At 33.8% G+C, this 27,186-nt stretch overlaps 1 protein-coding gene across 3 annotated transcripts in view; it reads left to right on the top strand.

The window, feature by feature from the left end:
- LCLAT1 (lysocardiolipin acyltransferase 1) overlaps positions 1 to 27,186 on the top strand; it is a 134,619-nt gene that overhangs the window by 60,017 nt on the left and 47,416 nt on the right. For all 3 annotated transcript variants that reach the window (XM_031951304.1, XM_031951302.1, XM_031951303.1), the window contains 2 exons: positions 13,497 to 13,643; positions 15,254 to 15,370. In XM_031951304.1, the coding sequence (XP_031807164.1) occupies positions 13,497 to 13,643; positions 15,254 to 15,370 (264 nt within the window). The remainder of the gene's footprint in view (positions 1 to 13,496; positions 13,644 to 15,253; positions 15,371 to 27,186) is intronic.

Genomic DNA, 27,186 nt, shown 5'->3' with positions numbered 1-27,186 from the left:
TAATATAACCTGATGTCATCAAATTATGTTGTCATAATGATTCTTAAATTGTTAAACTGCAACATATGATTTTGAAATCCAGAGAAATTATGAATTCTAAGGAATATCGATAATATGAGACTGCATAGCCTGAAACATTGTCATCCAGTCTCAGTTTCTAAAGGCATGTAAAAGATAAGAGATGTATTTTCAGCAGCTTCTGTGGTAATCATGGTAGTGGGAAAATGGAAACTAGGTAGGAGTTTCTTCATAAAGTTAGCATCACAAAGAATCACCCATTTGCCAAAATTGTGAAGATTTTTGTTAAATTAGATTTTTATAAATTTCTGGACTTGTACTTCTGAAGTTTTTCACTTTTTAGACATTTGGTTTGATGAAATCAGGGATGAAATCAGTCTCCTCCATATTTCAGTACTTACAATTCTCAGCTTCGTGCAGACAATGCCCCCTCCTCTCATGGCCTGAGTAACTCTTCCCCAACTGCACCTATTGCCAGATGGTGTTCAATGCCTGGAGAGAAAGATCCCTGTTTGCATTCTGATCTTACAAAGCAAGAACTATGTATTTTTACATACATTAGTAGTTTTAAACACGATAAGAGAAACAGACCTGGACCCGGGAAGATCTGAGTTCAAATTTGATCTTTGAAAGTTACTAGTTGTGTGATTCTGGGCAAATCATCTTTTTCCTCAATTTTTTCCTTCAGTTTTCTAACTTGTAAAATGAGCTGGAGAAGGAAATGGTAAACACTACAGTATCTTTGCCAAGAAGATCCCAAAGTTGAATCTCACACAAATGAAGAACAACAAAAAGTGCAGATTTTCTCTTTCAAGACTGCCTTACATTTCAGTCATTCTCAGCATTTACTCATTTCTGTGGCTTCTCTCACAGAGCAGAACTGGACAGATTAAACATGCAATCACTTAGGTAAAACCTGAATTATAACATAAAAAGAAATTAATTTAAACACGTCATAGAATTCCATCATAATGCTATATAAATTTTGTGCTGAAATAAGCCAGCCATATAGTTTCTTGTCAGATGGTCAGCTAAATTTGGTCATTAGAGTCATGCTGACATGAACCAATCAACTCTTACCTGTAGAGGGTTATAGTCAGTGGGGGAATTCTGGGTAAGGTATAAGACCCTTCAGTCTAGAAGGAACCTGCTAACAATATCTGGTTGGGCTCCCCATCTTCCCTAAGGGCTCTTGGCCTTCCTGAGAGGAGGCAGTGACAACCTATGTTGAGATTGAAGCACAGTGATACCAGGTGGCAAACTACAGACAATAGCAAGTTGTTTATATGGTCCCACGTGCTCATTGTTGTTTTTGTTACCTTATATAAAGGGGAAAGCCCTTGAAAAATAAATGGACTCCATTTTTCCATCATCCTCAGGGGTCCCGCCTCATCACTTCTCCACTAGGAAGGTACATTTTAATCACTCTGGTGTGGGAGCTTTAGAAAGCAACAGTATGTTTTATCACTCCAACTTGGGGACTCTAGAAAGCAGACTTAACATTTTGATCACCCCAATTTGGGGGCTCTAGAAAGCAGGACACAACACTTGGTTAGCCTCAGAGATTTCCTATTGAATGTGTCTATGTATGGTTGTGCTGTGATGAAATTATCAAATGAAAGAATTCATAGAATAAATACTAGTACATATAAATATTATTTCAAATAAATATGTATTCTCACAAATATGAGAAAATTTTTGGACTCAAAAGTGGAAATCCCACAAGTTACTATTTCCATTCTGTTTGAGGGGATGTAGGTATCTGTGCATTTTTTGTGTTTGTATATGAGAAATGAAGGAATGCTATAACTCAGAAACTTTCTAATTCGTGTACTACCTTCTGCTTCCTGGGTTCTCTGACTTCCAAAGAAATCTTCCCCTTAATTCTTGAGAGACATCATTGTTAATAACTAATGATTTGGGAAGATCCAGAATTCTCTTTTCTCTATCCTTATTTCAAGACCTCAGTCTCTAAAGTTTGAGCTAACCTCTTTTATACAACCCCACCCAACCTTATAAGGAATCAAGACCAGACACTTTTGTAAAAATTGCCCAAGGCTGGAGTGATTTGGGTGTAGAGATAGTCCAGGAGTGACATTGTCACTCTTCGCCCCTCATTATAATATTAATTTTCTCATTAATTGTTAACCAATCAGCATTGTATACCATCCTTTTGAATACTCTTCTTCCTAAGGACACAATAGCTATGAGCCAGTCTGCCCCATTGTCTTTGGTTTAAGAGACACCAAATGACCATTCATTCTTTTATTTAAAATGCTGGCATTATTAATAAAATTATTAAAATACCCAGAAACTATATCTCTGTTACCTTTTATAACATCACATTCTAGCGACTTTCTTCTGACGATTATTTCCTATTTATACTGCTTATTGTTTGTAAGTTCTTAGTTGTTTACAAGTTTTCCGCCCTGGTAGATAGCTCCTTGAGGGGCAAGGACTCTTTTGCCTTTCTTTGTATCCCCATGCTTTTCACAGTCTCTGGCACAGGATAGATGTTTGATAAATGTTAGTTGACTGATTATTGTATTGACTGACTGATTGTATTTCTGCTGAGTATATTCAGGTCATATAGTTGAAAATAAGGTATGACAGAAGGATGAATCTTGAAGCGCCTTTGTGGTCAGTTAGTCCAGTCTCTTCATTTGACATGTGTATGCTGAGTCCCAGAGTGGTCAAGGGATATGACCAAAATTTCACACATAGTAAATAACAGGCAGCATTTAAACCTAAATTTTTCTATCACACCACATTGCTTCTTAATTAAGATATCATCTAAATTTGTAACAGTAAGGCAATTAATTAAAGACCTGAAGGGTATTTTTTTAAATTGGGCAATATGACATTACAGAACATAAATTGGTATTGCTAGCAGCCTTTATCATATCCTGAACATTGATCATGGCTATTATGAGACTCAAATGAAATAGTGAATATAAAGCACTTTGTAAACCTTAATTTGTATATAAATTCCTATTGTCGTTGTTGTTCATTATTGTTTATTATTATCATTCTGTAGTCGTCATTCCTCCAGTCTGGTGATGTCTTAATTCTCTGAGTCTTCTGTTGCTCTCCTGTTGAGCTCAAGCAAGCAGTGTTTATAGTGAAGTACATGAGGATACTGGCAAATATTTAACAAATAGGCTGAGGGTAATGGTAAAAATGTGGGAGAACATATTTTTAAGTTTAATTGCATTATTACCATTTTTCTTAGTTTAGACAAAAAAAAAAAAAAAACCAATAAATGAGCTCCTAACTTTCTGAGATGTAACTGCTTCCTTTAATAATTAAAGTCAGTTTACAAGGCTGTTAGAGCTGATATTGACTTCTATGTTCTCTTCATGTAATGATTGTAAATATTCTTGAGATTCAATTTTGCCACTTATTTAACTTCTTGCAAATGTTGCAGAAATTATTGAATGAAGGGAATCAGATAGATAAGTTAAATGAGCCAGCCTGTAACCATCTTCTCTCCCTTTCCCCAATTTTTTGTTGACAAGAAGTTTTTTTTTTTTTTTTTTTTGCTTTTTTTTTTCTTTTTTCCCTGAGGCAATTGGGATTAAATAACTTGCCCAGGGTCACACAGCTAAGAATTGTTAAGTGTCTGAGGTCAGATCTGAACTCAGGACCTTCTGACTTCAGAGCTGGTGCTCTGTCCTACATCACCTAGCTGCCCCTTTTCCCCATTTTTTTAAAAAGGATATTGGTATTTTAGCCAGAGAGGGAAGGGTATAATGAATTCTGTTAGAAGGACAGTATGATATAATAGAAGGTGCTAGACTTGGACTCACTCAACTAAATCAAACCTGGAAAATTTAAAGGAACCATGGTTTCATCTAGACAAGTATTTCTTGTTTTATATTTGGGTTTTCTTTTGCATGGTTAATAGGGAAATTTTTTAGATGACTTTACATGTGTAATCAATATAAAATTGCTTGATTTCTCAAGGAGTTGATTTATCAACAAACATGATAAAGATATATCAGGTAAAGATGTACTATGAAGGACATTCCAGGCAGAAGGAATAGCATATGTGGAGAAAAATGTGAGGTATGTTCCAGAAACAGCAGTTTGATTAAAGTGAAAAAGGAAGCAGAAGGAGATATAGCTGGAAAATTAAGGTCAGAACTCCAAAATAGACAATCTACAACCAAGTCATGGGAATGGTCTACCCTACTTTCAAGGGCCTCATTTTTTTCCTTTCATTTTTCCATTCATTAAAATTCTCTTCCTGGAAACCATGGAATACTTTCTTAAAAGTTGTTGTTATTTCATTTGTGTCCAAATTAGGGACCATGTTTGGGATTTTCTTGGCAAAGTATCTTTTTCCTTCATTTCCTTCAGCTCATTTTACAGATGAGTGAACTGAGGCTTATGGAACGAAATGACTTGCCCAGGATTCCACAGGTAGGAGGTGTCTGAGGCTAGATTTGATCTCAGAGAGAAGAGTCTTCCTGACTCCAGATCTAGCACTCCTATCTACTACATCACCTTGCTGCTCCCTTTGTTTAATATTAATACTAATTTTCTACATTACCAAAACCTAAAGTATTCAGCCAAGAAATTCTGTAGCTGTAAGAGCTGTGTGGGACAGCAATCCTTATCCAAATTAAAATCAGAGAGACTCTCAAGGTAAAAAACAAAAAGGATTTATTACCATCTCATTAGAAAGGGCAGCTTCTGAGGACAGCAGTATCCATATAGGCAGTGGTTTTCAAACTTTTGTTTTCGGTATCTTTATTCTATTAAAAATTATTGAGGATCTCTCCAAAAAGTTTTTGTTTATCTGGATTATATTCATAGACATTTACCATATTGGAAATAAAAACTATTTTTGAATTTGTAGACCCTCTAAAAGGGTTTCAGAGATACCCAGGATTCTCTAGGCCATACTTTGAGAACCACTGCATATAGGAGTGCAAAGCACAGCTGCAAAACACAGGTTTATATAGTTTATATAGTTCCTACCCCCTTCTGACCTTTTCTCTCATTAGTTGGAGTACAATTTTTAAAAATGAGGTAAGAAAACCTGAAGCTATCAAATGCTCAATGTAGTCCTTGCTCCCAAGAAGCTTTCATTCTGGTAGGGGTAAGAAACCTTGGGGGCAAAGAATAAGAGATTCTTTTCACATCTCAGGCCATCACCCCTGATCATGAAACCCAGTCCTTGCCCCAAGGAACTCACATTCTTACATTCTTTGGGGGAGCTAACATTCTTTCCTCACCCCTTTCCTCCCCCTCTTAGCTCTCTGATGTCCTTGTGGGTTTCAGTTTTTCAGTTTCATTTCATAAATGTGGAAACCAAATAAATTCATTTCTCACAATGGAAAGTATGACATAAACTCTCTCGCTGTATTTTTTATTCAGATTTGTGCTGATGTCCTATCATAAAGAATGAAAAGGTAGATCATGCTCCCCACTGCTCTTACCTTGACTCGTGATGCACACCATTCTCTGCCCTGCTAATTTTCTTGGCACCATACAGAATGTCAGTCTTGTAACTCAGGTGAAAATGGGATCTCCCTCAAGGTATGGCAGCAAAGAGCTAGAAGAACAAAGAACACTTTAAAAAGTTTTTTTTTTTTTTTTTAAATTTAATTTGATGGAGAACATTTACTGAAGAGATACTAGCCCCAGGCACAGAGAGCAACAGTAAATGAGCAAGCAGATAAATATATCAGCCTAAGTAAGACAACAGTTTTGTAAAAATAAAATTTGCAAAATGTCACCAAAAAGGATAATAGAAAATGGAAAGTGATAGATTTGTATTATTAGCTCACTTAAAGTGAGAGGAAAATGAGTCTCTAGAAAGCTTGGTGCATGATCTACCTAAGTTGTATCATCCTAAGAGCATTTGCAAATGAAGCTAGGACAGTAAACAGACATGAAAGGCAACAACTCCTTACATTTTTGTAGTGATCTATCATCATCATTGAATAATTGGAAAAGGCATTTGCTAATTTGTTACTTTGTGCCCATCACTGTGTCAAGGACTAATGGAAAAAGAAGACAATTCCCCTTTCTAAGAGCTTATGTTCTAATTAAGGGAGACAAAATATTTAGCAGGATTCAGCTTTGGACTTAATGTAAATATGCCCAGAGGTCTTAAGTCTACAGAGGCAAAGGAGATAGCAAGGCTCAGTAGTACTGAGGATATTTTGGTAGGGCACCTGAAGGTTCTCTTATCAGTCTGCTGTCATTATTGAGAGAGGAGTAGACCTAAGAGTGGAGTAGGGGATTCTGGGTTCTTTCCAGAACAAGGCTGGGGGGAGAAAAGGGGAAGATCACTCTAGCCAGGAGGAGTGGAGAGGAAAGAGGCATTGTCAGAAATAGGAGCACTGAGACAGAGGGAAGCATACTTGCCACAAGTTTGGCCTGGGTCCCTCCAGTTATTTTATTGCCAGTGAGTAGTTGGTATGGGGGGAAGAAGGTGGCCCACTCATCATTTAACAAAGGCATAGCTTCCAAGAATTGGTCCCCATTGTGTTCAGTTCTGGGTGCTGGGGCATTGATAAGCTGGGCAATCAGGCTTCTTAAAGGTCTTCAGTTTATGTCATACTAGTAACTAGACATGTTTAGCATGGAAAACAGCAAGGTTATGCTAATTATCCTCAAGTATTTGAGTATATGTGAAGGAAGGATTATATGTGTTCTGTTTTGCCTCTTTTTGTATCTCCAGCCCTTTGCACAGGGCCAGCACGTAGTAGGCATTTAATAAACAATTATAAACTGACTGACTAATTTCAGAGGACAGAACAACCAGGAGCAGTGGATAGAAACTATAAAGCTTTCAAACACTTTTTAGTTGTCAGAAAAAAAATTGAGTGAAATTATTTGCTTCAAGAAGTAGGAAGAGGTAGTTGTTTCCCCCTCTTAACAACACTTCAAGTAGAAACTTAATGATATATTGCCAATATATTATATTAATGTTGGCGACTTTATTCATGAACGACTTATACCAGGCCAAGTTCTTTTCCAACTCTTAATTTCTTGGAAACACCAATTTGATTTCTAACACTTCAGTGCTTGTGAGAAAATGACTAATACTTTAGATATGATCAGAAAAAATATCTGCACTTGAATAAATATAATTAGTAGAAAGCTAGTCTAGAAGTACTTAGGGACAGATTGTTTCAATATATCTTAAGAGTAGAATATGAAAAGATATTTGACACAACTTTTACCAAAACAATAGCAAGAAGATTTCTACAGCTATGAAACCATACATGCCTGCTCTGTCATCTATCCAGAATCTTCATTAAAATAGTTATACATCCATTATTATATCATTGATGAAAATATGAGAGGGGAATTTTAGATTATTTTATATAGCGGATGTTATCTTTATGGTCAAATAATTATAGGGAACATAAGATCCTACTTTTATTTTTTTTAAAGTGTATTTTACTCAGAGAAACAAAATGGAACATTAAAGGCTCTAGTTTTAAATAAGATATCTCCTGTGCATACACTAAGATTATATAATACTCTGAAACATGATACACAGACATTAAATAAGATTTACTTTTTGTAAGGTCACAGAAGGTGCCTTAATCAAAGTCCAAGCAAAAGAATGATTTCTAATTCATGACAAGAGTTTCTAAAGTCTTCTCTTTTCAAAAAGCATTGTAAAAATTACATTGAGCCTTGGAAAAATATAACAACTGCTTTCCCACTGAAACCCATACTAGTGCTCAAGAGATTTGTATGTTATTATCTATAATAGAAAAAGAAAGCAAATTATATATATTATACCATTTAGATTATGGTATACAGCTGGATAGGCAGACTATCTAGTTTTCATATATATATATCATATATGTTATGTATGTGTGTATTTTAATGGACACATGATGTCCACCAATTTAATGGTGAATAATGAGTTGTAGTAGAAAGAGATCAAGTTGGATCAGATTGAAAAAAATAGCTTCCTTTATACTGTTGTTCCTAATGCTTGGCATCCATTTCTTTCCTTGCCTTTGAATCTTAGAATCCCTTGTTTTCTTAAAAATTCAGCACAAAAGCCACCTTTTCCATGAAAACTTTCTTAATCTTGCCAGCTACTGGTGCCCACTCTCATTACCCTGTATTTACTGTGTGTGTGTGTGTGTTGGAATCTTTACAAATTGTTAAGCCATTGGAGTTGATAGAGACAATAATTATCTAATTTAACATGGTTCAATATGATTGATTTGATCTTAGAAGGAGATATTTTGAGCCAGAACTTGAAACAAGGTACTAAGTAGAACTGATAGAAATGATGCTTGTGTTCACACCTTTAGAGAGCTCATAAGTATCTAAGTATTCAATGGAGATTTCAGAGATTAGTATGAGATATCCGAATTCACACCTCCCTTAGGGCCAGAGAGCACTCTGGGAGATAACCCAGAATCCCCCTCTCCCTAGAAGGAGAGTTAACCTTTGGGAGATCATATATATACAGGAAGCTCTTAGAGCTTGAAGGAGTTATTTGGGAACATTCCCAGGGGTCAAAGAGGAGGAGCACTCTGGAAGAAAGCCTACAAGCCCTATCTTCGAGGCAAGAGAGATTCATTGTATCTTCTACCTTGGTACTGGCTGGATTCAGAAGGACAAACCTTTGGATTTGGAGACATTTGGGCGGAGCTCTTAGAACCAAGCAGAGAGATAGGTCTCTGAGCTAACTGGGCTATATTGAAGGACACAATAAAAGATCTGAACTTTTATCAGCTGGCTGTGATTTTTGGAGTAATTATTTACTCCCCCAGAGAGAACCTTTATTATTTTAAAGAAAAAGAACACCAACATGTATGTGTGTGTGTGTGTGTGTGTGTGTGTGTGTGTGACACACATACATACATAAATACAAGTATGAATACATATATAATATTTGTTTCTCTTTCCTTCCTTCCTTCCCTTTCTTCTTCCCCTTTCTCTTCCCTCCCACATTTGTTTCTCTTTCCTTCCTTCCTTCCCCTTCCCTCCCTTTCTCTTCCTTCCCTTTCCCCTTCCTTCCCTTTTCCTTTCTTCCTTCCCTTTTCCTTCCTTCCTTCCTTCCTTCCTTCCTTCCTTCCTTCCTTCCTTCCTTCCTTCCTTCCTTCCTTCCTTCCTTCCTTCCATCTTTCTTGCTTTAATTAGTAGTTCTTTTTGCCATGATATATGGAATTTAAGCCCTTCCAGCTCATCTTTCTAGAAGTTCTGAGAGAATAGTTAATAAATAGCAACCTCTCACAAATAGTCTGGCAACCAGCTATATACTTCATGAGGGTTTTAAAACTTGAGAGACGATAGATATTTTAGTTTGTGAGGTAACTTTCCATATGGCTCAGTAAGAGATTCCATTTACAAATACACTGAAGGAAGTGTCTTGAGCCTCTGGCTCCTAGTGGCAAATCACTTGCAAATTACTTTATAGTGCTTTACTTCCTGGGATGGAATTGGGTACTATGTTTATCATTTGTACTAATGGAAAATTGTTAACCTACTAATACAAACGAATGCTTAGCAGGAGACCAGAAATCCTGATTACACTAGGTTTATTTTATACAATTATGACTCTTCTTCAACATTTGCTTGATATTGGTAGCAGGTATATGTTATTCTGTTTGCCAAAAGGTTGGGAAATAGAGGGGAAAAAACAGGTTGGGAAATAGGAAGGCGACTGCTTTGGAGGCCAGTGCTCTGAGATATATTGACAGATTCTCCTATTATGATCTGACTTCTTTTCAGCATCTTTAATGTCAGTTCTCTAAACTTGTCATGGAACAGCTCTAACACCTGCCTGATTTCACATATAAGGCTCCAGATTTGTTATTCACAATTAATGAAAATGAACTAATTCTTATGTAATAATTATACATATTATAAGCTTCAGGGAGAATATTATGTTAAACAACAGCAGTTGGCCATATGAACCTTGAGAACCATTCTAAAGCATAGAGTTTTAGAGGGAATAGAGAGAGGATAGAAAGCAGCCTTTACTTCAGGCAGGATTTTTTTTTGGCAGAAGAAATAAAGCTCTCCAAAACCTTGTCTCTTTTGAATCCAAGTTTCTTTGTATGTTTGGGGCTTCCCATCTTCCCCTTTTACTGTAGCCCCAGATTTTATATACAAATAAAATGTCCCCATTTTTGTGTGCAAAAATAAATGTCTTTATTTTATGTCATTTTATTATTTTACATAATTACATTATTATGTATTGTTATATATATTATGTTATGCTATATATAGTTATTATATTACATATAATAATATTATTACAAAATAATTATATTATTTTACATTATTCTACTAATGATGTTTGTGAAAAGTAATGTGAATTAAAGTCTAGCCAATTCAGTATTTGCTTCTGACTTTCCTTTTTGATACAGTTGTGATAATGATTTTAAGGCATTTTTTTCATTAAGCTTAACATATGTATACACATACACAAACATAACAGCAATCGAGGATTAAACAAATAAAGCAAAAAATAAAAATAGCAATAAAGTGTTTCCTTATTTAGATTTTTTTTTTTTAAACAAGCTTGCAGACTGAATTCTAAACAATTGAAATGGCCATGTATTCTTTAAACCAGCATGCCAGTCAAATCTGGATAGAGACTTTATTATAACTAAAAAAATGACCTAAAGATGGCATCATAAATAATTAAGGAATATTACAAAGATTATATGTAATCCTAAAATGAGTACTTAGCTGAATAGGTCTTACCTATATAATTATAGATGCTTTTCAGATTTTATGATAGGAATACTAATCAGAGTGATTTAAGAAAGACATTATCTTAAAGGGGATCCTATGGAGAATATAGAAATTAGAACTATAGAGTATTTCCTGTTTGATTCTAGAGGTAATAGGTAGAAAACCTTTTGTTAGGATAAAAATTAAGTCACATTATTATGGTGCTTTTTCTAAAAATCTTATGTATTACACTGACTACTTTTTCTCGTGTTAATACCCATGTTTCTCACTTTACCAACAGGGGCAGGGATTTGGCACTGTAGCTGATCAGCCCTTTTTATACAGGCATGCCTGGGATTTTTGAACCTGTACTAAATAAGCAGATAATTTTTTTCTTAAGAGAGGGAGAGAGATATTTGATGAGTACTTGTCATCTAGTGGACTTCTTAGGAAATTTCTAGCTTAGTACATACAAATCTATCAAAAACAGTTTCTATAAATTGAGGATTTAATTGTCAATACTAACTCTAAATACACATACACACACACACACACACACGCAGATATTCTTATAATTAGAAACTTCCCTGGGTTTAGTTCAGCCTGTCTTGATGAGAGTGTGAAGATGCTATTTCCTTATCAGGCAGAGGAAAACCCCAACTGCCAGCCCACCACCCTACTATACATGGAAAAAATGATCCTAAAAAGAACATAGACCTAGTCCTACATGTCTTCCCCCCCCCCTTTTTTTTTTTTTTAATTATAACTTTTTATTGACAGAATCCATGCCTGGGTAATTTTTTTTACAACATTATCCCTTGCATTCACTTCTGTTCCAACTTTTCCTCTTCCTTCCTTCACCCCTTCCCCCAGATGGCAAGCAGTCCTATACAGTCCTATACAAGTTAAATATGTCACAGTATATACAATATATGTTTGCAGAACCAAACATTTCTATTGTTGCACAGGAAGAATTGGATTCAGAAGGTAAAAATAACCTGGGAAGAAAGATAAAAATGCAAGCAGTTTACATTCATTTCCCAGTGTTCTTTCTTTGGGTGTAGTTGCTTCTGTCCATCCTTGATCATTTGAAACTGAGTTAGATCTTCTCTTTGTCGAAGAAATCCACTTCCATCAGAATACATCCTTGTACAGTATCGTTGTTGAGGTATATAATGGTCTCCTGGTTCTGCTCATTTCACTCAGCATCAGTTCATGTAAGTCTCTCCAAGCCTCTCTGTATTCATCCTGCTGGTCATTTCTTACAGAACAGTAATATTCCATAACATTCATATACCACAATTTACTCAACCATTCTCCAATTGATGGGCATCCATTCATTTTCCAGGTTTTAGCCACTACAAACAGGGCTGCCACAAACATTTTGGCACATACAGGTCCCTTTCCCTCCTTTAAGATCTCTCTGGGATATAAGCCCAGTAGAAACACTGCTGGATCAAAGGGTATGCACAGTTTGATAATTTTTTGAGCATAGTTAATTGCTCTCCAGAATGGCTGGCTATGTTCACAATTCCACCAACAATGTATCAGTGTTCCTGTTTTCCCACATCCCCTCCAACATTCCGCATTATCTTTCCCTGTCATTCTAGCCAATCTGACAGGTGTGTAGTGGTATCTCAGAGTTGTCTTAATTTGCATTTCTCTGATTAATAATGACTTGGAGCATCTTTTCATATGGCTAGAAATAGTTTCAATTTCTTCCTCTGAGAATTGTCTGTTCATATCCTTTGACCATTTATCAATTGGAGAATGGCTTGATTTCTTATAAATTAGAGTCAATTCTCTCTATATTTTAGAAATGAAGCCTTTATCAGAACCTTTAACTGTAAAAATGTTTTCCCAGTTTATTGTTTCCCTTCTAATCTTGTCTAAAAACTAATGTTTTGTTTGTACAAAAACTTTTCAATTTGATATAATCAAAATTTTCTGTTTTGTAGTCAATAGTGATCTCTAGTTCTTCTTTGGTCATAAATTCCTTCCTCTTCCACAGGTCTGAGAGGTAGTCCTACATGTCTTAATTCTATCGCATTACTACTTGTTAATAATTACCTTCTTTTTTACAAAGTTTCTAAGCAATTTCCCCAGAAAGTTGGAGGCAATTTAAATTAATTTACATTTCAAAGTTTAAGATTTTCAGTATCCCTGAAGTTACAACCCTTTTTAAGAGACTATTCATGTTTTGAATCAAGAATATATCCTGATCCTTTAACAATCTAATTGTCCTCTCAATCTAGTCAGTTGTAAGTGGGAAAAGAATGAACTAGTTATGTTCCCCTGTCCTCATTCTGAGAGATTAATAAAAAATCCTACTATGACTAAGGATAGCGATTCTGGGAGGTATGTTCCTAACTTCATCTACCTATTTAGACACCTCTTTCAGCTAATCCCTAAATTTCACTCATTCTTCTATCCATCAGTTATTAAAAAAACAAAAAAAACTTTCTCATTTAACTGAGGTTTTTGTGTATTTAGTATTTGTATATGTATTCTGTGTAACATGAATTCTTGAAGCAAAATGTGGGATTGTATCTTCTGAAGAATAGGATAAGTACTGTGTAGAGAACAGAATTTGTGGCAGGTAGGGAGGGTTGGGGGTTCGAGGAAAATAGGAGGAGTTTCCTTTAAAAGGAGTCTGATAGGCCCCAATTCAATGGAAGTTAATTGCATAATAGAGTACTTACTATGATTGAAAGATAAAAGAAAAATTTACCAAAGTATGTTCACATTCATTGAGAAAGACAAGTATTGGCTTACTTTAAAAATTGTCAAATTTATTCTAGGTTGGGCAATGCAGGCTGCTGCTTATATCTTCATTCATAGAAGGTGGAAGGATGATAAAAGTCACTTTGAAAATATGTTAAATTATTTCTGTGATATTCAGGAACCACTTCAACTCCTCATATTCCCAGAAGGGACTGATCTCACAGGTAAGTTGTCTTATGTTGGAATAATTTGATCCAACCAATTTTTTAAAGTGCTTAGTTTGATACTCTTAGGTACAAAGGTGAAATTGAATGGAACGACAATCTAGTAAGCAGAAAAAGACAAATATATATTTTATTTGTTTTGCCACAATTACAAATTTAGGTTAACTGAATAAGAGAAGTCAAATAGACTAAGATAAGAGAGGAAGGAAACTCAGGAAGACTTCATGAAAGATCTTGTGCATGAAATGGGCTTTGAATGAATAGAGATTTCAACAGGTGTCTGTCAGGAAAGGAAGCAGAATAGATGTCTAAGAGAGCCATTCCTTATGTGGAAGAAAAAGAGATTCTGATTTCCTCATGAAGAAGCTGAAGCTTGTAAAAGAAGTGACTTGGCCCAAATTACTATTTGTTAGTGACAAGTGCAGATAGAACCCCCATCTACCAATTCTTCAAGGTTTCTTCTATGATGGCCTACACTCTCAGAAGTATTTGTTTTATCAGGTCATTCATAATACTAAATGTTAGCATAAATGAACCCATGTTCAGGTCCAGTACACTAGCAGGCTGTAATTGGAAGTTTCTCTTTTGGATTTGCTTTTTAATCATAAAATTTTGACTCATTTTTCAATTTTAAAATGGTATAATGCCTTTTATGATGACTTGCTTATAAGAATATTTAATTTTATCCTGCAAAAATCTAATTTACTTTAATTTCTTTGGAAGTGGGTCTTAGTATTATTAAACTTAACAAAGCTATCATGCTTAGAGGATAGCAAAATTTTTGTTTTGTTTTCTTGGTTCTCTGCATGCTGTAGTATAGTATAGGATAGAAAAACTGAAAACCATAGATTTTGTCAATGTAACTTATGCTTTGTGAATTCTCAGATCAGCATATGAAGCCAACTAATTGTGAGCTTCCTTCTCCTAATTATCCTTTGAATAAAGGATTTCAGTTCTTTTGAGATTAAGAACATATATATACTTAACAGTTAAGCTAGATCTATTTGCCAGTTTGCATATCCTACATTAATACTGTGTGTGTTCAGCCAAAGAAGGATTTGGTTTAAATATTAACATAGTTTTTAACCTGGAAAAAAATTGATTTGTAGATATGTATTCTGCATAATAGACTGTAAATTAATTTTAAAAAGTTGATGTATTTCAAAAATTATTTGTCTCTGCTTACGCTGATTTTAAAGTTTCAGATTAAATTAATCAACAATTTGACATTTATTAGGTAGGTTCTTTATAGCATTGTTTGTACATGATAATTGGTTCTGAATATATTTTATAAATTTTTCATATTCACTATATGCAGTATATTGTATTTTTACAAACTCAACATTTCAAGATGAATTTAAAGTTTCAGGAAAATATGTCTAAAGCTTACTAATTTTTCAGAATAAACAGACTAATTAATAACTGAAAAATATGACTCAATATTTGAAGTGTTTTAGAACTTAAAAAGTTAGTAGCATATTTTATAATTAGAGTATGATTTAATGCTAGCATGTTACAAAGTAGTTTTCCAAGCAGATTGTACCTTTTCTTTCCTCTTTTTTTTTTTCCCCAATATTATATGCTTACTAATCATTTATAATTTTATCTAGAAAACAGCAAGGCTAAAAGCAATGAGTTTGCTGAAAAGAATGGACTTGAGAAATATGAATATGTCTTACATCCAAGAACTACAGGCTTTACTTTTGTAGTGGAATGCCTAAGAGAAGGTAAAAATAATCTTTTTCAAAATATATTTGGTATTTTTGAAATATAATATATACCACTAACTCTTAGAATGAAGGTGACTACATTGTATAAGCTAAACTCCTTATACTTTGTAAGTTTTGAAGTCTTTCTCTAAACATGCTTGAAAAATAAAAAGGATGTTCTTAACTAATCGCCCATTTTCGTTAAGTGCTATCAGAATAAGATATAGTATAGTATTTGATCAAGACCTTGAGATATTAATATTTTTTGAAGAGCGTGAGGAAAGAATGAAAGGCATTTCAACCAGCAAAATACAAACACACATATTGTGGTAAGAAAATTCAAAGTGTATTTGAAAGAAGTAATTAGATCAGTTTATCTGGAGTGGAAAATTCTCATAAGAAAATAGTAGTTGTTAAAATGAGAAAGATTAGACTGTGAAGGTCTTTAAATGCCCAAGTAAAAAGGTTCCATAGTATGGCTTATGGACACCCATATCATCTTTCCAGGCCACTGTTTGGGTACAAGGGAATGGAATTCCAAGAGGTGAGAAAACTATACTGAAAAGAAAAGGCCATTTTACTACATACAGGTATTAGCTTTATTTTATTCACCAAGTGCCTAGTAGCTTCATTGCTTCCCTTTAGCTATCAAAACCCACAAACAACATCTGTCCATTTCCAGTACTCCATTGTTCAGAATTAATCAGCTTTTTATATCCCCATTGTATTATGGAATTTTAGAATTAATGTCTCAGAGATGGATCTTAGAAACTAATTATAATATTCTATACCTGAATACTGTGTATTTAACAAGTCCCTATCAAGGTTTTACTTTATGAAATTCAGTGAGTGGGAACAAATTACTTCTCAAAGAATCCCACTCCATTTAGGAATCACTGTGATTATTAGCTTTTCCTGACATCATACTGACATTTGCCTCTTTCTAGCTTCTACCCTTTGTGCCTCATTTTTTTCTCTGGAGCCAAACTAATCAAGTCTAAATCTTGTTCCATATGACATTTCTTTAGATCTTTTAAGGCAATTGGATAATGGATAGAGTGCTGGAATTGGATTTGGGAAAATCTGATTTCCAAATCCTACCTCAGACAGCAGATAAATGACCTTGAGCAAATATTTTAATCTCTCTCAACTTCAGTTTCTTTATTTATAAAAGACATAACAGTAGCATCCACCTCATAAGTATCTTATGAGTTATATCTTGATGAGATACCTTATAAGTATCTTATAAGTAAGTTATATCTCATAAAATATGTTAATCACTTTGCAAAAATCAAAACACTGTAAAATGTTAACTGTTATTATTGAAAATATCTTTGATATCTCCTCCTAAATCTTCTCTTCTTAAGGTTAAATACTCCTACTTTCTTCAGCTGTTCCTCAGAATATGATAGGGAATTGTAACTTGTCATCATGCCGGTTGCCTTATTCTGGATGATTTCCTATATCAGTGTCCTTCCTAAACAGTGATATTAAGTACTGAATAGAATATTCCAAATGTAACCTGACCCCAGGACATTTAAAAGTAGAATTATCAACTTTTGATGTCTACAAGTTATAACTCTCTTACATAGCCCAAAACTGTAATAGTTTTTTTTTTTTTTTTGTCTAAACTCATCATAGTGATCATTAACATTAGTCATTTAATCCACTAAAATGTATGGGTTTTTTTCCCAAATGAAATGCTTTCTAACAACGGCGCTCCTATGTTTTGATTGTGAAGTGGATTTTTTTAACCCAAGTATAATACTTTGTATTTCCTTATTGAATTTCAGTTAATTAGATTTATCCCATTGCTGTAATCTGTGGAGATCTTTTTGGATCTGGATTTTTCTATCGCAAAGTTTTAGCCATCCTTCTCACTCTTTTGTCATCTATAGATTTATTAAGCATGCTCACTCTGCCTTTATCCAAATAATTGATTAAAAATGTTAAATAGCATAAGATCATGCTCATAGATCCCTTGAATACTTCATTGAAGAACCACTTTCAATTTGACAAGGAATTATTATTGTTATTAACAAAAATAACAATAACAGTTAAAAAATGTCACTTCACCGAGCAGTAGTTAAGGTTTTAACAATGGTACATGTTACTATTTATTTATTTGTTCAGTGTAATTCAAAGTAGTTTGTATACAGGTAAAGCCTATGAAATCACCAAGATTGTGAAAAAGCTTTGCTTAGATAATATTAACTTTTAATTCAGTGCTGTTATGTTGACAAGGAAGTGTCAACCAAAAGGTCAAATCATGTGGATAGGAACAGAAATTTCCTTTAATTAATAGGAACAGAAAAGTTTGGTATGGCAACATTAAGGCTAGGTCATTCCCACCCGAATTTATAGCAAGGTTATCCTTAAAGGGTTCAGACTACTGCAGATTGTGCAAAGGGATATAGTAGAGGCTGTGAAGCATGTGACCTCAGGTTCCTACAAGTTTAGCCCCTTACTAAGATATGGTCATATGTTCTGAATTAAACAGCAGCAGTTCACTATCCTTTATATGCTAACATATAACAAATTCTTATAGAGACCCTGACAAATCCTTGAAAATTCATCTAATAAAACTGTATCAGAGCATTATTACAGACCAGAACTATTATAAAGATACAACACTGACGCATAGAAATTGAATAAAAGAATTTTTAATACCTGTCACTATGAGAAATATTGACTCTCCCAAGTACTTGGAATAAAAACCTTTCAAATTATGGGTATTTAACAATAAAGATCAAAATTGTGTGGGAATAAGATGAATTAAATGACATCATTTTGATCTTATCTGCTGCTGGAATTGTAACAAAGATATTTTCGTGAAGCTACAAAAGATGAACTTTTCTCCTCAAACTTTCTATTCATTTAAAAATAAAAGTGATCACTTTGTTCATTTCCACAGTAGTTCACAAAGCTTTCAATAGCTAATATTTTATAGGCTTTAAGGTTTGTATAGTACTTTACATGTTATCTCTTCTGATTTTCACAATAACCCATGAGGGTAGATCATTGTGTACACTTTGCCCACCTAGCAGAATAAATGATCAATAATAGTGTATCTGAACTCTACCATTCAAAATGAAAAGAAAGAAGTAATGATAATATTAATGTGCATTTGGTAATACTATACATATTCTAATTTAATACTTAACATGCAAATTGCATAACTTTTTTTGATGCTTCACTTTAGTCATATGTAAACTAATTTAACCAAGTATAGCTTTCCTATCAAGTGGTTGTAAAAATGATTATTACTTTGCTGAAATAATTTTTATATCAATTTTTTTTCACAAAATATCCAGAATTGTAACAGAGGTTCTATAAATCTGTTTAATGAATGAATTTTCTCATACCAAAATTTCCTTGTAACAAAACTGATTTTTTTAAAAAATGAGGTCTAAAGAAAAGAAGAATGAAAGGGATAATTTGGAAGAAGAAAATGATAATTTTTAGAGGCCAAGTAGCTTTGATGCAGCAGAAACGTGAAGAGAATAAGTACATGATACAGTACAAATGAGTTAATAGATTTGGAGTCACAGAACTTGGGATTCACTCCAGACTCTTTCATTTCCTGTGACCTCTGAGAAATCAATTATCTTTGGCCAAAATATAATAATACTTTCAGTCATGTTGTTGTTGTTATTATTGTTTCCACATTTATTTTTATCATTGTGTGTATTTTCCTGGTTCTTCTTACTTCATTAGTTCATATATATCTTACCATGATTCTCTCAATTCTTCATATTATCCATTTCTTATGATAGTAATATTTCATTTCATTCCTCTACAAAGTACTTCTAGACATTCCAAATTAATGAGCATATACTTGATTTCCAATCTTTTTGCTGCCACAAAAATGATGCTCTAAATAATTTTATCATTAGAAGGCTTAAATAATCTTCCAAGTACTGATTCCAGGACTCAAGCTCTTAATAATGCATGTTTATTGATTCTATGAGTCTTCCATTCAATTACATTCTGTTTTTAAATCCAAAATCATAACTAGAGAGTATTTCTGGTTAATTCGTAGATGGTAATGATTATAGATTTAACTTGATTTAAACTAAATGACTTTTTTGGGGGGTGGGGTAGAGGAGGGAGACCTTTCTTTGAGATATAAAGGCATGAGATAAGAAACCTTCCCAAGAAACCTAGTTCCCAAGAAACCTAGAGTCTAACTAGAAAGATAAAAAAGCATACTTGGAAGAAGTAGAGAAGTAAAAAGAATTTTACTGTTAACATATATATTTAGAGAGGAATAGGAGTGAGGTTGACAGCTTCAGTGTACTCCATTCCAATCTGGATCCAATCCCATCTGGAGAACCATTGTTTGAGTGTGTATATCAAAATTTAGAAATAACATTGATAAACTAGAGAAAGTCCAAAGACTCAACCAGCATGGAGAAGGGACTGCAGAAAATGTGTTTGTATCAGACCCATAGCCTAGGTATTTTATTTTCTAATTTGTGAGAAAGATGGATTGTAAAGGGGAGGAATTAGAAACGTCATTTGGAGGGCTATTACATAATCAGAGAAAGAAATGATGTAGCCCTAAACCACGATGGTATATGTGTAGAAGAAGATCAATGTTATAATATTGTGCAGGAAGGATTGACAGGGCTCAGCAAGTAATTGATTAAGGAATAAGAAAAAGTAAAGATTCAGGGATGACCTCAAAATCCCATACCCAGGTGACTGAGATGACTGTGCTACTCTCAAGAGAAACTGATATAGTGTGGAAAAAAGGAAGCTTCAGAGTGAAGAATGGTGAGTTACTTTTTGGACACATTTGAACATATTAGATGAACATATTAGATATCCATATGATCTAGCAGTCAAAGAATCTAATGCAATAAGATTGGACTGTATAAGAAAGACATCATTTCGAGGAATTCAAGGAATTGATAATTCTATTGTATTTCGTACTTAACAAGTGATTTTTGGAGTGTTACATTCTCTTGTTTGTCACTGTTTGGGAAGAACATTGATTTGAAAAGCATTCAAGAAGAGGCAATTTGGATAAATTAGAACCTTATATTCATGTAAGTTAAAAAAAAACTCTATGTTTAGCTTGGAGAAGAAAAGATTTAAGGATACAAAGGCATCATAGATATTTTTAAGTATGTGAAAGCCTATTGTTTGTTACAAGATATTAGACTTGTTCTTTGACTCAAAGGACAAAATTAAGATATATATATATATGACAGATGCAAATAGGCAAATTTAGGTGTGATACCAGGGAAAAAATATTCTTAAAAGTCTTGTTCAAAATGAGAGAAGGCTACTTCAGGAGGTCAGTGTGTTTCTACTCAGTATTAGAAGTCTTCAAGAATAAGCTGTATGGTTAGGGATTTTGTAGTGGTAATTTCTTTTGTGATATGGACTGGGCCATATGGTCACTGAAGGTTTTTATAATTCCCAAATTCTGAGCTTCTGTGAAGAAAATGATAATTAAACCCTTAGGAAGTGGTGAAATCATCCGAAAGAAAGTGCAGGTAGATAAGAAGTCACAGGATAAAAATTTGGGTTATAGTTGCACTTAATTTATAGTTCCGAGATGTTTCAAGAAAAGAAACTGAAAAAGTGTAATCAGAGAGGTAGCAAAATAAGTCAAAAACATTGTTTCAGAAGCTAAGAGGAGGAATGTTAGAATAAGCAGTCATCCACTTTATTTACTGTTAGAGTAAGCAAGCATTCATTTCATGTGACCCACAACTCCTGAATATGGTCTGAACCAGATTAAAATGTAATTGGGAGATATTTGACCAAGTTAATAAAAATACAGTAGAACACAGATTACATTCCATTTTAAAATTGTATCTATGTGGCCCTCATAAATTTTTGTCTTCTGCTTTAGTTTAACACTACCATCTATAGTATCAAAAGCTAAAGACAGAGCAAAGGAGAAGAATAAGAAGGGATGAATAACTCCACTTGATTAGGATAAGAATCTAGGGGAAAGGCAGTAAAGGTAGCAGAGTGATATGTTAGCAAAGGTAGCAGAGTGATATGTTCATCACTTCTGTGCATGATGACTTAGTACATACAGATATTTAAGGAGTTTGCAATTGTCAGGTAGGGGATATATCTCAATTGATCGTGTCTCTCAGATGGTGAGATTGAAAGACCAGTTCTGGTAAATAGTGGTCGGGAACATTGGCTGCTAAATGAAGTCACTAATGCTGGAATATATCCCTGTTCATCACAATCCTGGAGATAGGCTGGTGCCAAGGTTCATTTTCAAGAGGTGGATATGACTCAGCATATTTTATAGTGATGAAGACCCTTGATTCCTGACACTTTGTGGCTAGTTCACTTCACTGTTCCTCTCACTATGATATAAGTGAGGTATTATGGCTGTCACTAATCCTGAGGTTAGGAGAAACATTTCCTTTCTTCTTTTGATGGCCATCAATAGAATACAGGTGCTATAAGTGTTGAGAATAGAAAAAGTTGTAGCAAGAAAGGCTATGTATAGAAGCTGGAATTTCAGGTAGGCCTTGAGTAGAGTAAGATTTAGCTAGTTAGAAAGAATTGACAAAAGCTATAGGCTGAGGTAACAGCATGAGCAGAAGTTAGCATGAGTTTGGAATGTGTGGTGAACAATGGAGAAAGATGCCTGATTGGTGCAGAAGGTTTGTTTTGGGTAGTTATGAGGAATAAGTTTCTAGAAGCAGGATGAAAGCAGATTGTGAGCAAGACATTTCAAGAAGCTGAAATGTCTTAAATGTATTCATTTCTAGATATATTATTCAATTATATCTATTCATTTATCAGTTAAGGAATATTTAACTATCAATTTAGTAATATTGTAATATTATATTAAATTTAAAATAAAAGAGTTACGAATTTACATCAGGTTTTATCTGCAGTTCTAGGTATCATGGTTCAGCTTCTTAAATTGTGGTTTGTGACCACATTTGAGGTCTTGTCATTGAATGTGGCTATTGTGAAATTATGATTTAGTATTATTAAATGTTTTGTTTATATACTTGTTTTATATATCTATACCTGGAAGTACATAAAAATATCTGGTGAAAGGGGTGATGAGTAGAAAAAATTTGTGAAGCCCTGGTTTTAAAAAGGACATTAATAAGCTAGTGTGTCTAGAGGAAGGCAGCCAGAAAGGTGAAGGATAATTTAATAGTTTCTGTCATATGAGCATCAGTTAAAGGATGCACTAAAGACTCAATAGAAGAATATAATATCTGTCTTCAAGTATTTGAAGAACTGTCATGTGGAGGAGAAATTAAATTAAATTATATAGCTTTATTTGGCTCTAAAAATTAGAGCCAGGAGTGAGTTTTTCAGCAAACATATACTAAGTGCTTGCTATTAGTCAGGTTCTATATATACAAAGCATTGGTTAGAAGCTGCAGAGAAGTAAGTTTAGATAAAGTGTTGTCAGAAAAAAAGACTTTGCAACTTGTAAAGAGTTATCAAAAAAGTGAAATTTATTGCCTATTATGATGGGTATGATAGGTGTGCTCTCTTTGTAGGTTTTCAAGTAGGAGTTTCATTATCACTTATCAGGTATATCATAGGGATTGCTTTTATATATAGATTGGACTAGAAGGCCACAAAAGTCTCTTCTAACTTTCATATTCTGTAATCTATAACTCTGGTTTATAAGTTAAAGTTACTAAGATCCTAACTGGGCTTGGTGGCATTAGTAAGCTGACATCAGAGGAAATTGCATGTGGAGGAGTTCTGTGTTTGGCTTCTTCTTTTTGAACTGTAAGTAAGAAAAGTTGTCTGTTGATTGCCCCTCAGAAAGTTGCTGAAGGTTACTTAACAGAAAAAAAAAAGTAATAAGCCATTCTCAAATATGTATTTTTGCTGACAGCAATGTTGTAAAATGGTGTCTCCTTATTCAAATTATTGCATAGTACACAGTGCCCCCCATTGAATAATCTGATTTGTTTCTTGCTTATAATAACTATCATGCTTAACAGTGACTAAGAATTCTCAGCAAGAACTAATGAATGCTATGACACATAATACATTCATCTTACTCAGTGAATCATACCTAAAATAGCACATTATTTACTCTTCCTAGCAGGTAGCATTTGGGGAAGTTGGGGGGCGGGGGAAGAGTTATGAATCTCATCCAAAATCCAATATTCTTGTGTCGTGAATACTTATTTGATATTTGTGATTAACTATTAATAAAATAGAATCTGTTCTGTTTCTCTGAACATTTTATAATTTATGAATAGAGCATGCATTACTCTTTTTTCTGTCTTTACTTCTTTCTCCTTTCCGCTTCACTGATACTTTATCCCATTCATTTTATTTCCCACATATAAAAAGGGGTAAAATGAAAATAACTTCTTAGGAGTTGGTTTTAAATATAGTCAGAAATAGGATCAAGTCTTTTTTTTTTTCTAACATATATGGCTATTTGGACCCTGAGCAAATCATTTAATCTTCAGTGCTCTAGACAGCGCTCTTAAGATTGTAACTTGCAAAAGAGGTGCTGAGGTGCATTGGAAAGGGAGTTTCCTTAGCTTGAAGTTCTTTATGTGAAGGAAATCACAAGTCTATTCCCTATCCCAATACCATAGGAGAGTGGACCCTAAAGTGGATTTGCCCTCACAATAACATTATTCATTATAATCAAACCTCACTGTAGATTTGCCGAACTTCACTATAATAATATTTGATTGAATACCTATTTTGTAACATAAAAGTTAATTACTTGTATAATCACATGTGAAATTGTTCCTATAGAACTAACTTGCCCTTTAATATCTCTTGACTTAATATGGCTTCATGGTTACAAATTGATGGCATTAAACATTAAAGTATTTCATTATGTAGCAAAACGTTAGAGCTCTACATCACAAATACAGATAAATATAAAAATTGATCTACTGAGGTATAAAAACTCTGTAATTGTGTTTAAGGCAAATAATTATTATAACACTATATTAGTAAGTGGAAATTTTTTAAAAAACCTTACTTTACAATGTGTGAAATTTTCCCCCATTTGTTATTTCTTTGAAATATTACATTACTTATTTCATTTAAAATATTCTGAAAATGAATTCTGGGTAATACTATTTTGATCTGTTAACTTTGTTTCTGACAACAGTTTAAAGGTAAAATATGTGAAATATATGGAGTTTAAAAATAAAAATATATAAAAGAAAGCCTTTTGAAAACAGTTAATTACCATCATTTGTCTGTTCTCATCAGGCAATCGTGTTCTCTGTGCAAATGGATTTTCCAGATTAACTTAGTTTTCCCCTTTTTATTTTAGCTATTTTAAGTGAAAATCTTTGTGAAATGTGATGCATATTTGGCTTAAGACAGACTGGAAATGGGGAATATCAAAATTTCTTATAAGGGAAGATGATAGTCTCTCTTTGCCACTTGAGGTACATGAATTGGGACAGAGGTCCACAGTATAGCTGTAATATCAGACAGAAAGAAGGGGACCTACCCACAAGGCACACAATTTTCCTGATTCAACTCATATTCAGTGTGCCATAAATCAAAAAGTTGATTATAAGATACTACTACTGATATCTTTTGTCACTCTTGGACTCACATATCTAAGAAGAGAACTGGTTATGGCTTCGGGGCAAGCCACTCTGTCAAGGAGTAGTATTTAATATGGTGGAAGTGAGCCAGGGAGGAGGGATACACACAAGGCTTTGTACAGGGAGACTGGAAGAAGGGCAGAAAACACATGGGTTTTTGTTGGGTTTCTTCTTGAGTCAAACAAGAACAGACATTGGGGGCAGAGGCACCAGCATGTTGGACCAAAAAGATAAGGGCAAATAAAATGTGAGGGAGGATATGTTAAGAAAATGTATGTTTTCATGTTTAGAGTATGTACTATTAGTGTTGCTGTTTCTTAAAGGAGGACGGAGCTAGGTGATTTAATGAATAGAATGTTGGTCTTGCCTTCAGGAAGATCTGAAGGCAAATGTGGCCTCAGACACTTATTAGCTGTATGATGCTTAACCACTATTTGCCTCAATCAAGGAAATGGTAAACCACTCCATTACCCTGGTCAAGAAAACCCCATGAACAGTATAGTCCAGAAGGTCACTAAGAGTCACTGGAAGATTAAGGCCATATATAACTGAAAAACAGCAACAACAAAAGGGGATAAATCTGTGGTGTCATTAGAATGGGGCATTCTCAGTAAAATCCTCTTATTATTGTACATCAATCAACAGCTACAATTTATGATCTCATTAAATTGCTTAAGACATTGAAGTTAGGTGATTTCTTTGTCACACAACTGCTAAGTGTTTAGCTATATGTTTACCCTGACACTTTTTATTCAGCTTGCCAATTTAACAATATCAAGTGCCTATTATGTGTTGCAAGGTATGATACTAGATTCCACCACAAATCCAAAGACAAAAAAAATGGAACAAAACAAAACACTCCTGTTATGAAGGATTGTCTTTCCTGTTTTGCTTTATTTTCAGAAATACTCAAGGTATAGTTCAAACTGATAGATAAATGAAAAGAGGTGAGAGAGGTTGTTTACTGTTCATTATTTAGAATTGTTATATGTGAACAAGGCCCATTATATAGTTATTTCAGTCAGTAAAAATAGTTATTAGCTACTAAAGTAACTAATAGCAGTTATTAATTTTATTATAAACTATAAAACTATAAATTATAAATAGATGGGTCAGTTGTTTGCCACTATTGATTTCTTTGATAAATATATTTATTTGTACAAATGTGATTAATATTTACCTACTTTACTTTTTTTTGTCCAGAAAACAAACATTGCAAATACTACAAAATCATATGGAAACCACTTTTGAATTCAGAGTAGTAGTGTTTATTAGAATTTTACATATAGGAAGACTGATTCACTGAGGGCATTAACAATCAGAAATACTTCTGAGGATGCCTTTCTCTTCTCCCCCTTTCTCCATTATCATGCAACTTTCTCTTTGAAAATACATTTTGAAGCTGCCATTGACTTAGAAGGCAATTGTAGCTAAATAAGAATTATAGAATTATGTTCTCTTCTAATCTAATTGAATTAAAATCTTGCTATTTTGAAATTCATGATTTTATGGAGTATTTCTTATGAAAAAGATTAAATTTATTATCAATACAATTCTATTTTTACTTGTGCCTAAGATTCTTAAATCTCATGAGGTGTCAAGTACAAGTTTGATTCTTATGTGGATCACTTACCTTCAGAAAGAGAAAAACTTCTCTGCTATATATTGGATCCCAGATAACAGCTTAGTCAGTGCTTTCCTACCATTATAGAAGGGTCTAAATTGCATAGAACATAAAGACCAATGAGGGCCAGGCAGGAAACAACTGAAAATGTATTTCTTTATAACATCATTTTGTATACAAAAGACGTCTCCCTTTCTCCCTCCCCTTCTCTCTCCCTTTTCCCCTCTCTTTTCTCCCTTCTCCTCCCCTTTTCTTTCCCATCTCTCTCTCCTCTTCCCTCTCTTTCCATATATTCAATGTTTTATTAATCTATAATTGTTGAGCTATATAATTATAATTAATATTTTATATTTCTCTTAATACTGGTGGAACTTTTGATATAACTGACATTTATAAAATGTACATTTATTTTAGAAAATTCAAATTTATGGAAGAAGTTATGTTTGTAAGTAAAAATTGTGGATTTGTAGTTGAGTGGTGCATACCTTTTATCTTATATGATAAAAAATACTGTTATATACATAAATTTTTTTTTCTTAAAAGATAACAGGAAGATTATGAACGTTATTAGTTGACAGATTAGATTGCCCAGAATTCCTACATTTAACTTTCAGGGTGACCAAAAATCATTTTATAAAGTTTACAGAGCT

This window comes from Sarcophilus harrisii, chromosome 2 (assembly GCF_902635505.1).
Source record: "Sarcophilus harrisii chromosome 2, mSarHar1.11, whole genome shotgun sequence".
Classification (NCBI taxonomy): Eukaryota; Metazoa; Chordata; class Mammalia; order Dasyuromorphia; family Dasyuridae; genus Sarcophilus; species Sarcophilus harrisii.
This window is presented reverse-complemented; position numbering and strand designations above follow the sequence as displayed.